General features: G+C 75.8%; 1 protein-coding gene across 1 annotated transcript in view; it reads left to right on the top strand.

Annotated features, from left to right (window-relative positions):
• The window catches only part of EMIHUDRAFT_467451 (hypothetical protein), a gene marked incomplete at both ends in the record, with an annotated part of 13,741 nt that extends 2,002 nt beyond the window's left edge, over positions 1-11,739 (top strand). Inside the window, 15 exons of the mRNA XM_005787429.1 lie at positions 60-89; positions 232-2,025; positions 2,097-2,459; positions 2,758-2,976; positions 3,042-5,204; positions 5,257-5,342; positions 5,644-6,295; positions 7,499-8,056; positions 8,231-8,625; positions 9,490-9,555; positions 10,255-10,523; positions 10,601-10,950; positions 11,025-11,172; positions 11,241-11,640; positions 11,708-11,739. Coding sequence (XP_005787486.1) covers positions 60-89; positions 232-2,025; positions 2,097-2,459; positions 2,758-2,976; positions 3,042-5,204; positions 5,257-5,342; positions 5,644-6,295; positions 7,499-8,056; positions 8,231-8,625; positions 9,490-9,555; positions 10,255-10,523; positions 10,601-10,950; positions 11,025-11,172; positions 11,241-11,640; positions 11,708-11,738 — 7,524 coding nt within the window. The remainder of the gene's footprint in view (positions 1-59; positions 90-231; positions 2,026-2,096; positions 2,460-2,757; positions 2,977-3,041; positions 5,205-5,256; positions 5,343-5,643; positions 6,296-7,498; positions 8,057-8,230; positions 8,626-9,489; positions 9,556-10,254; positions 10,524-10,600; positions 10,951-11,024; positions 11,173-11,240; positions 11,641-11,707) is intronic.
• Between the last annotated feature and the right edge of the window lie 467 nt (positions 11,740-12,206).

Raw genomic sequence — 12,206 nt, 5'->3', positions numbered from 1 at the left:
CCCGCCCGCCCCCCCCACCTCCCCACCTCCTTGGTGATCCCCACGCATCGCCCCTTCAGGCGCTCGGCCTGCCGCCGGCCGCGCTGCTGGTGCGGAGCGTGCGGAGCACGGGGCCGCAGCGAAGGCCCTCCCGCTCCGTCCCTCCGCCAAGCCCGGAGCTCGCCCCGCAGCTGCCGCAGCGAAGCACAGAGTGGACCCTGGAGATGTGACGAGGACTCATGAACCCCATAGGAGCTCGCCCCGCAGCTCACGCCGCAGCAGGCGGCCGCGGCGATGCTGGCGTCTTGCGCCGCCTTCGCTGCGCCGCTCGAGCCTTTCTTCACCGCTGCCGCTGCCGCTGCCGCCACCGCTGCCGCTACCGCTGAGGCGGAGGGCGCGGCGCGCGGCGTGTGCGGCCCGCTGCGATCAAGCGCCGACGTGCGTGCGCTCGTGAGCTCTCTCTGCGTGATGGGAGGAGGCGGAGGCGGAGGCGGAGGCAGCGGCGGAGGAGGGGGGGGAGGAGGAGGGGGAGGAGGGGGCGGGGGCGGGGGAGGGGGCGGCGGCGCGTCGCCTCTGCTCTTCTCGCCGCTCTCGCTCGATTGCGACCCCGCCTCGCTCCGCACATTGGTCACCGTCTGTCTCCAGCTCTGCTCGCCCCTCGTCCGGCCGCCGCCGCCGCCCTCCCTCGACGCCACCCTCGCCGCCGACGCAGAGGAAGGCGGCGGCGGCGAGGGCGGTGGAGGCGGCGGTGGTGAGGGCGGTGGCAGTGGCGGTGGTGGTAGCGCCGCGCTGTACCCGCTCGGAGCTGCGCTGAGTGCGCTGCGGCTGCTGACGGTCCATCTTCTGGCGCTGCGGCACGCTGGCGCACTGACTGCTCGCGAGGCGCGCGACTGCTTGCTGCGTCGAGCGCAAGCGGCGCCGGAGGCTGCGAGCGGGCGCAGTCTGTTGCGCTCTGGCAGCCGCGTCCCGGCCTCCTACCCGGTGGGGCGGGGCGGCGGTGACTCGGCTGGTGGCGGCGGCGGAGCTACAGGCGAGGGGTCGCAGACGCTGCGGCGGCTGCGCGGCCCGTTGCTCGCTCTGGTCGCGGCGGAGGCTGTGCCGGCTTCGGCTGCGGCCGGCGGGGCGCGGGGAGAGGCGGTGTGGCGTGCAGTGCAGCGCGAGGCCGTCTGCGTCCTCTTTGCTGGCCACGAACTCTTCTTCTCGCGCCGCACCGAGCTCGCCCAGCTGCTCCTCTCCGCCTCCGCCACCCTCCGCGTTTTGCCCGCCGCCGCCGCCGCCGCCGCCGCCGCCGCCGCCGCCGACGCCAACGACGCGGTGTCGCTGCTGCACGGCGGTCTGATGCAGCTCGCCGCCGTCGCGCCGCGTTGCTCCGAGCTGCTAGTGCCGCTGCCCGCCGAGCTGGCTCCGCTCGATGGTTTGCCAGACGACGAGGAGGAGGACGAGGGCGGCGCAGAAGACGGGTCGCTGCTCTTGGGGCACGAGGGCGACGTGTCGACGATAGAGCCGCAGGCGGAGCTCCTCGTCGCCGCTGTCGACGCCGTCGTCGTCGCCGCGCGCGCCGCGGTGGCGGGGGAAGCCGCTCCAGAGGGGGCGCCGGCGGCGCTCGCCCTTCTCTCCGCGTCGCTCACCGAGCTGTCTGTGCGCGTGAATTTGGTCGCCGCCTCGCCTTCCGGCGCGGACGCGGCGGGCAGGGCGATGGTGGCGGGGGGGGCGGAGGAGGTGGCGTGGGCGGAGGAGGAGGAGGACAACCTGAGCGAGCTCTCCGAGGTAGCAGAGGCGATGGAGGAGGAGGCGGGCGGCGGCGGCGGCGAGCTCTTCCCGCCCCCTCCCTCGGGCGGGGCCCAAGGCCTCGGCGGGGCGGGGAGGCGGCAGCGCAGGCGGCCCGGCGGCGACAGCGGGCGCGGCACCTCGCCAATCGACCGCCCCGCCGCGTCGGCGCTGCTACGCACTGCCGTCGCGCTGCTCTCCGAGGCGCGCGCGCTGTGCGACGCGACGCGCGCCGCCGGAGCCGACCCGCACACTGCCTTGCGCGGCACCTTCCTCTCGGTGCTGCTGCCTCCGCTGCTCGACCGGTTGCGAGTGGGTCGTCGCCCATCCCTCATTCATCATGAGAACAGGTGCTGCTGCCTCCGCTGCTGGACTGCCTGCTGGTGGCGGCGCCGCGGCTCAAGTGGGCGGCGGCGCTCGCGCCCTCCCTCTGCGACCTCTCGCACTCGCTCGAGGAGCTCCGACTCGCCGCCGCCGCAGAGGGGAGGACGCCGGCCGCCGGTCGCGCGGCCGCGAGCAGCTCGCGCGCTGAGCGGGGGAGCAGCGAAGATAGCGGCGCGGGGGCGGCCCCGGCGGCGGCGCCGACCGTGGTGGAGTCTGCGCATCCGCTGCCGCGGTTGGATGGCGGCGGGGGAGGAGGCGGCGGCGGCGTAGGCGCAGGAGGCGGTGGCGGAGGAGGCGGCGGTGGCGCGTCGCTCCGACGGCGCATCGAGGTGCACGGTGCGTCGCAGCTGGTGGTTCGGTGCGACATTCGCTGCGAGCTTCCGCCGGGCGACTCGATCCTCCTGCAGCTGGACGCGCCTCCGCTGCCGCCCCGCTGGTGCCTGTCGGATGAGGCTGCCATCCCTAGAAGCGGAAGACGTGCTCCTGTCTTCCAGCCAGCGCTCGAGAGGACGCGCACTCCGCCGTAGTCTCGCCCAGACCTTGGCGGATTCACCTCGTAGCCTGCCCATATCTCCCCATATCTCCCATATCTCCCCATATCTCCCCATATCTCCCCGTATCTCGTAGGCTGCAATCTACGGGGGCCCTGCCCGCGACTCTGCGGCGCTCGAGCGACGCGCGGCCCGCATGGAGTCGGAGGGCAACGGCGCCGCCGCCTACTCGCTGTACATGGCCATCTACGCCGCGTCGCGCCGGGCGACGGCTCTCCTCTCTGCTGCCCGCGTCAAGCTGCGCCAGCTCGGCGACCCGGCCGTCGCCGCCGCCGCCGTGCGGGAGATGGTCGAGGTGAGGAGCCGATCGGCGCAGGAGGAGGGTGAGGCGCGCCTCTTCACGGCTCTCGCTGTGAACAGGCGCACAGCGGGCCGCTGCAGGAGGAGGTCGGCGCCGAGGCGCGCAGCTTGCTCGCCGAGGCAGCAGCCGCCGCGACCGAGCGGCGCGGGCGGCGGATCCTTCTTTGCGGTCCGGCGGGGCGGTGGCCGAGGCGCGACGTCGTCATCGAAGGAGGCGCTTGCACCCTGCTCTACCTCCGCCGCGGCGACGCGGAGGCGGCGGCGGCGACGGCGGCCGTGCGGGCGCCGCGCGGTGCGGAGGAGCCGGCTGCGGCGGAGCCGGAGGCGGCGGCGGCGGAGGCGGCGGCCGTGGAGGTAGAGGCGGAGGCGAAGGGTGGCGGGGAGGAGGTAGAGGCGGAGGCGGCAGAGGCCGAGGACGAGGCGGCGGAGGACGACGCCGGCGCGGGAGGCGAGGGGGGGGCGCGGGCTGGCGAGGACGGCGGCGGCGGCGGCGCGAGGCCTCTGATCGCCCGTGCGGCGAGCGAGGCGGAGGGGCGCGCGGAGCGGGGGGGCGGCGCCCCGCCACTGCTCGAGGAGAAGGGGGAGGCGTCGTCGCCGCTGCTGCTGCACGCGGTTGCGGAGGACGCGTCGCCGCATCCGCAGCGCCATCGTGCGGGCGGGTCCTCGGAGGCGGGCGACGTGTCGGGGGCGGCGGCGGGCGGCGTTGCGGCCGAGGGCACCGACGCACCCGGCAACTTGCGACTGACCTTGGCCGCGGGCGGCGCGGCGGAGGCGGCGCGCCGGCCTGACGTGTACGGGTGGCGGCTCGAGGTGAGGGCGGTCGAGCCCCGAGGGGGAGGTGGCGGCGGAGGATCTCCAGTGCCGCGCCTCTCGCTCGCTGTCTCGAACCTCCTCGCTCGGTATGGCGCGATGCTTGCGCTGGCGCAGCCTCCATCCGCCGCCGAGCTGCGCCACGCGAGGTGGCTGCACGGCTCCCGTCTCTTCCCCGCCGCGGCGTGCGACGACCCGCGCGCGCGCGCCCCGCTGGGACCGCACCGGACCTCGTCGGGCGAGCGAGGAGGCTCCGAGCAGCGCGGCTCCACGGCTGAGCTCGAGGCGCTGCTGGCGCCACCGCCTCCGCCGCCGCCGCACGGGGCCGCCGCCGAGGCCGCCGCCGCCGCTGCGGCGGCAGCCGAGGGCGTCGAGCGGCGTGTGGTCGCGTCGCTGGTGGCTGGCGAGGGCCAGGCGGTGGAGTTGCTGTCACGGCTACACGGCGGCGACAGCGTGCGCCACGCGGGTGAGTGGGTTGGCGTCGCCTCCTCCGCTCCGGCGGCGCGCGCGCTGCGCACGCTCTTTGCGTGGCTCCTCATCGCGCGAGGCGGCGTCGCGGAGGCCGCTGCCGCCGCCGAGTCGCTGTCGGCGGCGCAGGCGGCGGCGCAGGTGGCTGCGCGCGAGGGCGGCGGCGCGGAGGGGGAGGTGCCCGCTGTGGTTCTGATCCCAGTGCCGGTGGACGGAGGGGCGGGGGGGCTGGGCGGCAAGGGCGACGGCGACAAGGGCAACGGCGGCGACGGCGGCGGCGGCGAGGGCGACGGCGCGGACTCAAAAGCCGAGGGGGTGGAGGAGATTGCGGCGGAGATCACCGCGGCGGCACAGCTGCAGGAAGAGGAGGTGGCGGAGGTGGCGGAGGTGGCGGAGGTGGCGGAGGTGGCGGAGGTGGCGGAGGTGGAGGTGGGAGGGTCGGAGGCTGGGACAGGTGGTGAGCCAGAGCCAGTGGAGGAGGAGGATGCAGCGGGCGGGGCGGCAGCTGGGGCGGTCGAGGTGACGGAGGCGGAGGTGGCGGCGGAGGCGGCGGAGGCGGCGGAGGCGGCGGAGGCGGCGGAGGCTGAGGTGGCGGCGGAGGCGGCGGAGGCGGAGGCGGAGGTGGCGGCGGAGGCGGCGGCGGAGGCGGCGGAGGCGGCGGCGGCGGCGGCGGAGGCGGCGGCGGCGGCGGCGGAGGCGGAGGCGGAGGTGGCGGCGGAGGCGGCGGAGGCGGAGGCGGAGGCGGAGGCGGAGGTGGCGGCGGAGGCGGCGGAGGCGGAGGCGGAGGTGCAGGGCGGGGTGGAGAGGTCGGAGGGTGCGGTGGAGGCGGCGGCGGAGGCGGCGGCGACTGGCCGCTTGTCCGTCGAGACGGAGGTGCAAGATGAGCTTTCAAAGGCGGTCGAGGCGCTCGCCGCGGTATGGTCAGAGGCGCGGCTGCTGTGGGAGGTTCCTAGACACCTCGTTGACACTTCGTTGACACTTCCTAGACACTTCCTAGGCGCGGCTGCTGTGGGAGGCGGCGCTCGCAGAGCACACCAAGCAGGGGGCGGACGCGAGCGGCGGTGCCGACGGCACTCGCCGCAGGTCAGTGGGCGGCGAGGACTACGTCGTGGGAGGAGGCGAGCCGGGCGGTGCCTTGGCGGAGCAGGCGGACTTGCTGCTCGAGCGAGCATGGCGCCTTCCTAGACACTTTCCCAGACACTCTCTACACTCCCCAGCTGCGAGTGGCTCATCACGAGTAGGCGGACTTTACACTTCCTAGACACTTCGTTGACACTTCGTTGACACTCCCTAGACACTCCCTAGACACTCCCTAGACACTCCCTAGACACTCCCTAGACACTCCCTAGACACTCGCTAGACGCTTCTCGTCGATGCCTGGTAGGCACGCTTCCCGCGGCAGCGCGAGGCCACAGATGCTCCCCCTCGCCGCGCGGTCGCCGTCGGTCGCATCGGCCGGCCTCGCCTCCTCCTCCTCCAAGTTTGCGGCGGCGTTGGCCGGCGGGGCGGCCCCGGAGGACGCCGACTCGGGCTTGCCTGCAGATTGCGCCGAGGTGCTTCAGTGGGTTCGCTCGCGCGTGTCGGCGCGAGAGATGCGACACTGCCTCGCCGCCCGCGCGGCGCGCGGCGCGACGCGTGCCCTCGGCTTGCGGCTGTGTGGCAGGGCGCTGCGTGTGTACGGCGCCCACCCGGCGGCCGCGGCGCGTGTGCTGAGCGCGCTGCGGGAGGCGTGGGAGGTTGCGGCGGCCGAGGCAACGGAGAGCGCCGGCCGCACCGCCAGCAGGCAGGGTTGGTCGGCGTGCACCACTCCGGCCCTGGTGGAGGCGCACGAGAGGCTCCTCAGCGCGGTGGTGCTGCACCTTGCCGCCGAGCCAGACAGTGCGACGCCGCAGCAGACAGCGCGGCTGGCGATGTGCGCGCTGCAGGCCGCGCCGGCCGACGCCACCCCGCTCGCCCTCCGGTGCGGAGTGCTGCGGCGGCTGCAGGCGCTCGCTGCCGGCGGCGGCGGAGCGGGCGAGGGCGGCGGCGGAGACGCGGTCGCACGCGCCGCCCGCCTGCTGCACCTCAACTATTGCGCCGCCGCCCTCTCCCTCGGGCAGCAGGGGGGTACCTTTCCCCCCCCCCCCCCCTCCCCCTCTCCGCCGCTGCACGCACACGCCCCCCTCCACACACCCCTTCTCCTCCCTCGGGCGGCAGGCGAGGGGGCTCGTCGACGGCGCTGCCTCCGCCGCGGGGCTCGGAGGCAGCGCTCCTCCGAGCCTGCGGGCCAGCCCGAGCGCAGGGCCTCAAGGGCCGAACCTCGCCTAGACATGTCGTCGACACTTCGCCGACACCTCGCCGACACTTCGCCGACGCTTCCTAGGCCTCAAGGGCCGAACCCCGCCTTTGCGCGCGCCGCCTCGCTGGGCGGCCTCCTCCAGCCCCACGACGGCCGCAAGGCGCCCCCGCCGCCCGGCGCAAGGCTAGCGTGCGCGCAGCTGGGCGAAGCTGTCGACGCGCTATCCGCCGCCGCCGCCGCCGCCGCCGCCGCCGCCGCCGCCGCCGCCGCCTCCGCCTCCCCGCCGGTCGCGTCGAGCGGCGGGGCGGCGCCGGCGGCCGTCGCTGCGGTCGCGTTTGGCGGATCTCTCTGCACTGACGGCGGCGCGAGCGCGGCTAGTCTCTCCCGGCAGGCGGTTGCTTGCCCCTCGCACGCCCTCCGGCCGTCTCCCGGCTGCACCTCGGAATACTTCGGCTAGATCTCGGCCGAATCTCGGCCGCCTCTCGGCCGCACTTCGGCTAGATCACGGTTGCACCTCGGCTGCACCTCGGCTGCATCTCGGCTGTAGCCGCTCCTCGGCCGCTCCTCGGCCGCACCTCGGCGCCACCTCGGCAGGCGGAGGCGGCGCTGCACAACACTCTCTCGGTGGTCTGCGCGGCCGCTGCCGAGTCGGCGAGCTCCCGGACGGCCCTCGGTAGCGCGGGCTGGCTCGAGCGCTTGCTCTCCCTTGCGGGTCACGCGTCCCCGCGCTGCGCCGCCGCCGCGCTGCGCGCTCTCGCCCTCCTCCTCCCGTCTGCGCCGCCCGAGGCGGTTCCAGGCTCACTCGCGCCGCAGCCGAGCGCCGCAGACGCCGACGCCGACGCCGGCGCCTTCGCCTCGCTCGAGGCGAAGCTCAGCGGGAGGCAGCCCGCAGACCGCCCGGGGCCCTTCCTCATGCTCCCCCCCCCCCTCTGCCCGCCCGCCCGCCCGTCCTCTCTTCCAGGCGATGCTCAGCGGAGGCCTGGCCGCCGGCCGCCGCAGCGCCGGCGGAGCGACCGGAGAGGGGGGCCTTCCCGTCGCGCTGCTTCGCCAGGTCGGCTCCGAGCTGCTGCTGCCGCTCGCCCCGCTGCCGCGGCCTCTCCCCACGCTCTGGCGGCCGGCGGCGGCGTGGCGCACTGTGAGCGACGGCTGCGTCGCGCTGCTGCGCCGCCTCCTGGCGTCGGGGGAGCCGTGGCGGACCGAGGTGCTGCGTGCGGCGGCGGCGGCGCTGGCGGCGTTGCCGCCGATCCTCCCGTCGATACCGGGGGGCGGCGGCGGAGGCGGCGGCGGAGGCGGCGGCGGCGGCGGCGGCGGCGGCGGCGGCGGCGGCGGCTCCTCCGCCGCTTTCCCTTGGAGGGCCGCCTCCGAGGCGCTCGGCGCGATCTGCGTGCTTGGAGGGCACACTTGGGTTGCGCATGCGGGCGCGCGCGTCTCCGTCGGCACTGCGAAGGGGGCCCGCAGAGGCACGCTGATTGGCGCGGAGCCGGGCGCGGGCGGCGCGTCGTCGGCGGACACGCACCTGGTCTCCCCCCCCCCCCCCCCCTGCATGTGCTCGCACCTCTCGGCGCGGCCTGATGGTTCACGGACTTGACTCACCACCTCCTCCTGGGCTGGCCCCACACACTCCTCCTCGCCCCTCCGCACCGCCGCCGGCCCGCCGGTGAGTTTCTCTGTTCGCCCGTGTTGACTGCCCCAGGTCCGGCTCGACGGCGACGCGTGGCGTGACTTGACGACCGCCGCGGCAGGCTCGGTGCGGGTCCACCCCCTAGCAGCCCTCGCGCCGACCGCGCTCTTCCCCGCCGCCTCCGACGCGGGCGGCCGGCCGGCCCATCCTCCCTCCACGGCCGGCGCCGCCGACGCCGCCGACGAGGCCCGCGCCGCGCTGCTGGGCGTGTACAAGGCGCTGCTCCCGCCGGCCGCCGCCGCCACGCCCGCGGGGTCGCTGCTGCGGTGCCGCGCCCTCCTCTCCCTCTCGTGGCTCTGCGGCGCCGCGGACGGCGCCCGCGCGGCCACCGCGGCCGGGCTGGTCCCCCTCCTCGTCGCCGACGCCACCCGCTCCTCGCCCGACCGGACGCCGCTCTCGCGCGACGAGTGCGGCCGCCTGCTAGCCGCAGCAGAGCTGACCGTCTCCGAGCTCGCCGCCACCCGCCGCCCGCCCGCCGAGGCCCCTTGCCTTCTCGCGCACCGGGCGGCTCCCACGCCGCCCGAGATCGCCGCAGACCCACCCGAGATTGTTCCGAGCCTAGGCCTTGGCGCTCGCCGGGGAGGCGTCGCTGCGGGCTCTGCTGGCCGGGCGGCGGGCGGCGCCGCTGCGGGAGGGTGGCGGCTTCCTCGCCTCCGCGCGCGCGCAGGCGCAGCCCTCCTCTTCGGATGCCTCACCTCGGGACAGTCTCGGTCCATCTTCGGGCTCCTCTCGCGCCCAGGCGGCTCTCTTGCTCGATGGCCGCTCGCAGTCTCCGCCGCTCCCGCTTGTGTCGGGCGGCTCTGGCGCGGCGGACGGGTCGGCGGCGGAGGAGACGCAGGCGGAGGAGGGGGCGAGGGGCGGCTCCTTGCGAGGAAGAGAGAGGTGCAGCGGCCACACGCAGGCAAGCTGCGAGCAGGCGGAGCGGGCGAGCTTCGATTCAACGTCGTCGGCGACGCGCAGCGGCAGGAGCAGTGGCAGCGGCAGGGAGGCGAGCGGGCGCCGCTCCTCGCCGGACGAGGTGGACGAGGGCTTCGCGCGCCTCGTCGCCGCGATGGAGTCCTCCACCCGCGCCGACGGCGCCCCGCCCCGCCCCGTCGCCGCCCCGCCGTCGCCGCAGGGCGCAGGCGCCGCGCTCCCCTCCTCTCCGCCGCCGCCGCCGCTGCCGCCGCCGCCGACGCCGCGGCTCGGGCGGTCATCGCGGCGCGCGGCTGCGTGCGTCCTCCCACCGCTGGGTGGTGGTGGGTGAGTAGTGTGGCTGGGCACGCGACTAGGTGGGAGGCGGCGTACGCGCTGTCGCAGAACGTGGCAGAGCTCGGGATCGACGCATCGCCAGCTGTGTGCCACAAGGCGACGCCTCACGCCGCCGCTCGCCTCCTCTCGCCTCCTCTCGCCTCCTCTCGGCTCCGCTCGGCTCCTCTCGCCTCCTCTCGGCTCCGCTCGGCTCCTCTCGCCTCCTCTCGGCTCCGCTCGGCTCCTCTCGGCTCCTGTCGGCTCCTCCCGGCTCCTCTCGGCATCGACGCTTCGCGGTGAGCCAACAAGGCCCTGCGTTTGAGCCGCGGCAACCCCGACGCCGCCGTCTCTTGGCTGATGGACGTGGCGGCGGCGGCGGCGGAGGGGGAGGAGGAGGCGGGTGATGAGGAGCCGCCGCCGATGCCCGCCAGTGACGGAGAGGAGGAGGGGGAGGGGGGTGGGGAGGAGGGGGGCGGTGCGGAGGGGGAGGCGGCGGGGGGGGAGAGCGGGCTCACCTCGGACCGCCTCGGCGAGCTGGCGGCGGCAACGAGGCTCGATGGGGCGCCCGCAGTCGGCCCAGACGGCTGGTGGGTACCTTCCTAGACACTTCCTAGACACTTCCTAGACACTCCGGGACGGGGGGTGCCGACCGGCCTCGGTCGGCAGAGCACTCACGGCCGCCGGCCGAGTGCGCGGTCTGTTGCCTAGGAAGTGTCTAGGAAGTGTCTAGGAAGTGTCCGCCCGCCGCCGGCCGAGGACACACACGCCAGCCACTCTGGTGAGGAGCTGCCCGGCCCCCTCCCCAGGTTCCTCATGCCGCCGCCGGCCGGGCGCGACGCTCAGCCCGACGCCCCGCGCGGCTCGATCACCCTCTCCGTGACCTGGCCGGCGGGCGGTGCTCCGGTGGCGCCCGGCCAGTCGGTGCTCGTGCAGGACCAGGCGGGGCGGCGCTTCCGCACCGTGCTGCCTCAGGGGATCCGGCCGGGCCAGTCCTTCCGCGTGGAGGTGCCCCGCCCCGCGCCGAGCAAGAGCAGCGGCCTCCCTTCCGGCGCCGCCGGCGCCGCCGCCCGCATCGGCGAGCCCGCCCGGGCCTCGTCCACCACGCACTCTCCGACCAGCTCGAAGACGTGGGAGGAAGTCGCCGTTGAGTAGGCGAGTTTGTGCCGGCCGCGAACCTGGCCGCCATGGACTATGGGTACGAGGCCGCCGCCACCGCCGCCGCCGCCTCCGCCGCCGTCCGCGCGGGCGGCGGCGGCGGAAGCAGCCCGCAGCCGCTGCAGTCCGGCAGCCCCTCCGGCGGGGGGGCGTTTGCATCGCACGTGGCTGGCGCGGGCGGCGGCGAGGCGCGGCAGCTCGGCGAGGGCGAGGCGCCTCGCGCGCCGGCGCATCTGCCGCCGCTGTCGGCGCTCGAGCTGGTCGCCGGCTCGCCCCTCCGCCTGCCGGGCGGGGAGGTCGGGCTGGTGGTGGCGGTGGACGCGCCCGCCGAAGGCGTCGCCGACGAGGCTGGGGCGGGGCGCGGCTGGTGCGGTGCGCGGTGTGAGCGGCGCCTCTTCACAGCTGCGTGCCGCGTGAGCAGGCGGAGGCGGGGTACGGCACGGCGGTCACGCTGCTCACAAAGTGCGAGGCGAGCGACGCGCCGCTGCTGCTGCGCGCGTCTGCCGCGGAGCTGTCGGTGCCTGAGGCGGCTGCCACGGCGTGGCTCGCCCCGGCGTCGGGCGACGGCGGCGTGCCGCTCTCTCAGCGGCGAGCCGGGCGAAGGCTTCATGCTCGAGCACGGTGGGCCATCCGTTAGGCGGTGTGCCGCTCTCAGCGGCGACCCTCTGCCGGCGGGCGGTGATGCCGCTGCAGCTCGGCCTCGCGCGGCTCGCGATGCGGCAGGCGACGCTGCTGCTTCTCTCGCGCCCGCCGGCTCCCGCCGCGTCGGACGGCGGCGAGGAGGGGAGCGACCCGATGTCGGTCGCCGTCGCCTCTGTCGCCTCGGACCCGCCGCAGCTGCTCGCGCTGCTCAAGCTCGCGCACGCCGCCGGCGGGCACGCCGGCGGCGGCGGCGGCGGCGGCGGCGGCGGCGGCGGCGGCGGCGGCGGCGGCGCCGACAAGCCGCGCGGTGCGCTCGCATCGCTCGGGCCGCTCCTCGGGCGGGCTCCGGCGCAGTTCACCTGCCTGCTGCGCGACGACGCGCTCGCCGATCTGCGGCGCGGGCTCTCCGCCGCCGGCAATGGCGAGGCACCCCTCGGGTCATCCGGAATGGTGACTTAGCAGGCGCGGGCTCTCCGCCGCCGTCTCACTCTCCGGGGGAGAGTGGCGCCCGGCGGGTAGCCGGAGCAGCGCGCCTCGCAGAGTGCACATCCCGGGCGCCGCCGCGCTGCTCGTCGAGGCGGACGAGCCGCCCCCATCTCTTCCCCTTCTCCCCCCTCTCTTCCCTTCTCTCGCTGTGGTGGTGCTCGACGGCAAGCTCTATGCTGTGGGAGGCTACGACAACGGCTACCTCAGCTCGGTGGAGCGGTACGACCCGACCGCCAACGCGTGTCAGGCGGCGGCGCCGATCGAGACGGCCCCGGCCTTCCCTGTCGCGCTCCTGATGTAGAGGTGGAAGAGGTGAAGAACAGTGTGTGAGAAAGAATTGTGCGTTCGATCTAGTGAGCGGTTTCCTTTGCTGCGCGAGATCGAGGAAAGTGTTTTTCGCTATTCTTTTTCGCACGCCCTCCCAGGCTGCTACCCAGGCGGAATCGACCTATCAAGTGCTCAAGTGCTCAAGTCG

This window comes from Emiliania huxleyi, assembly GCF_000372725.1.
Source record: "Emiliania huxleyi CCMP1516 chromosome Unknown EMIHUscaffold_142, whole genome shotgun sequence".
Lineage (NCBI taxonomy): Eukaryota > Haptophyta > Isochrysidales > Noelaerhabdaceae > Emiliania > Emiliania huxleyi.
Note: the sequence above shows the minus strand (reverse complement) of the source record. Positions and strands in the feature narration are given on the sequence as shown.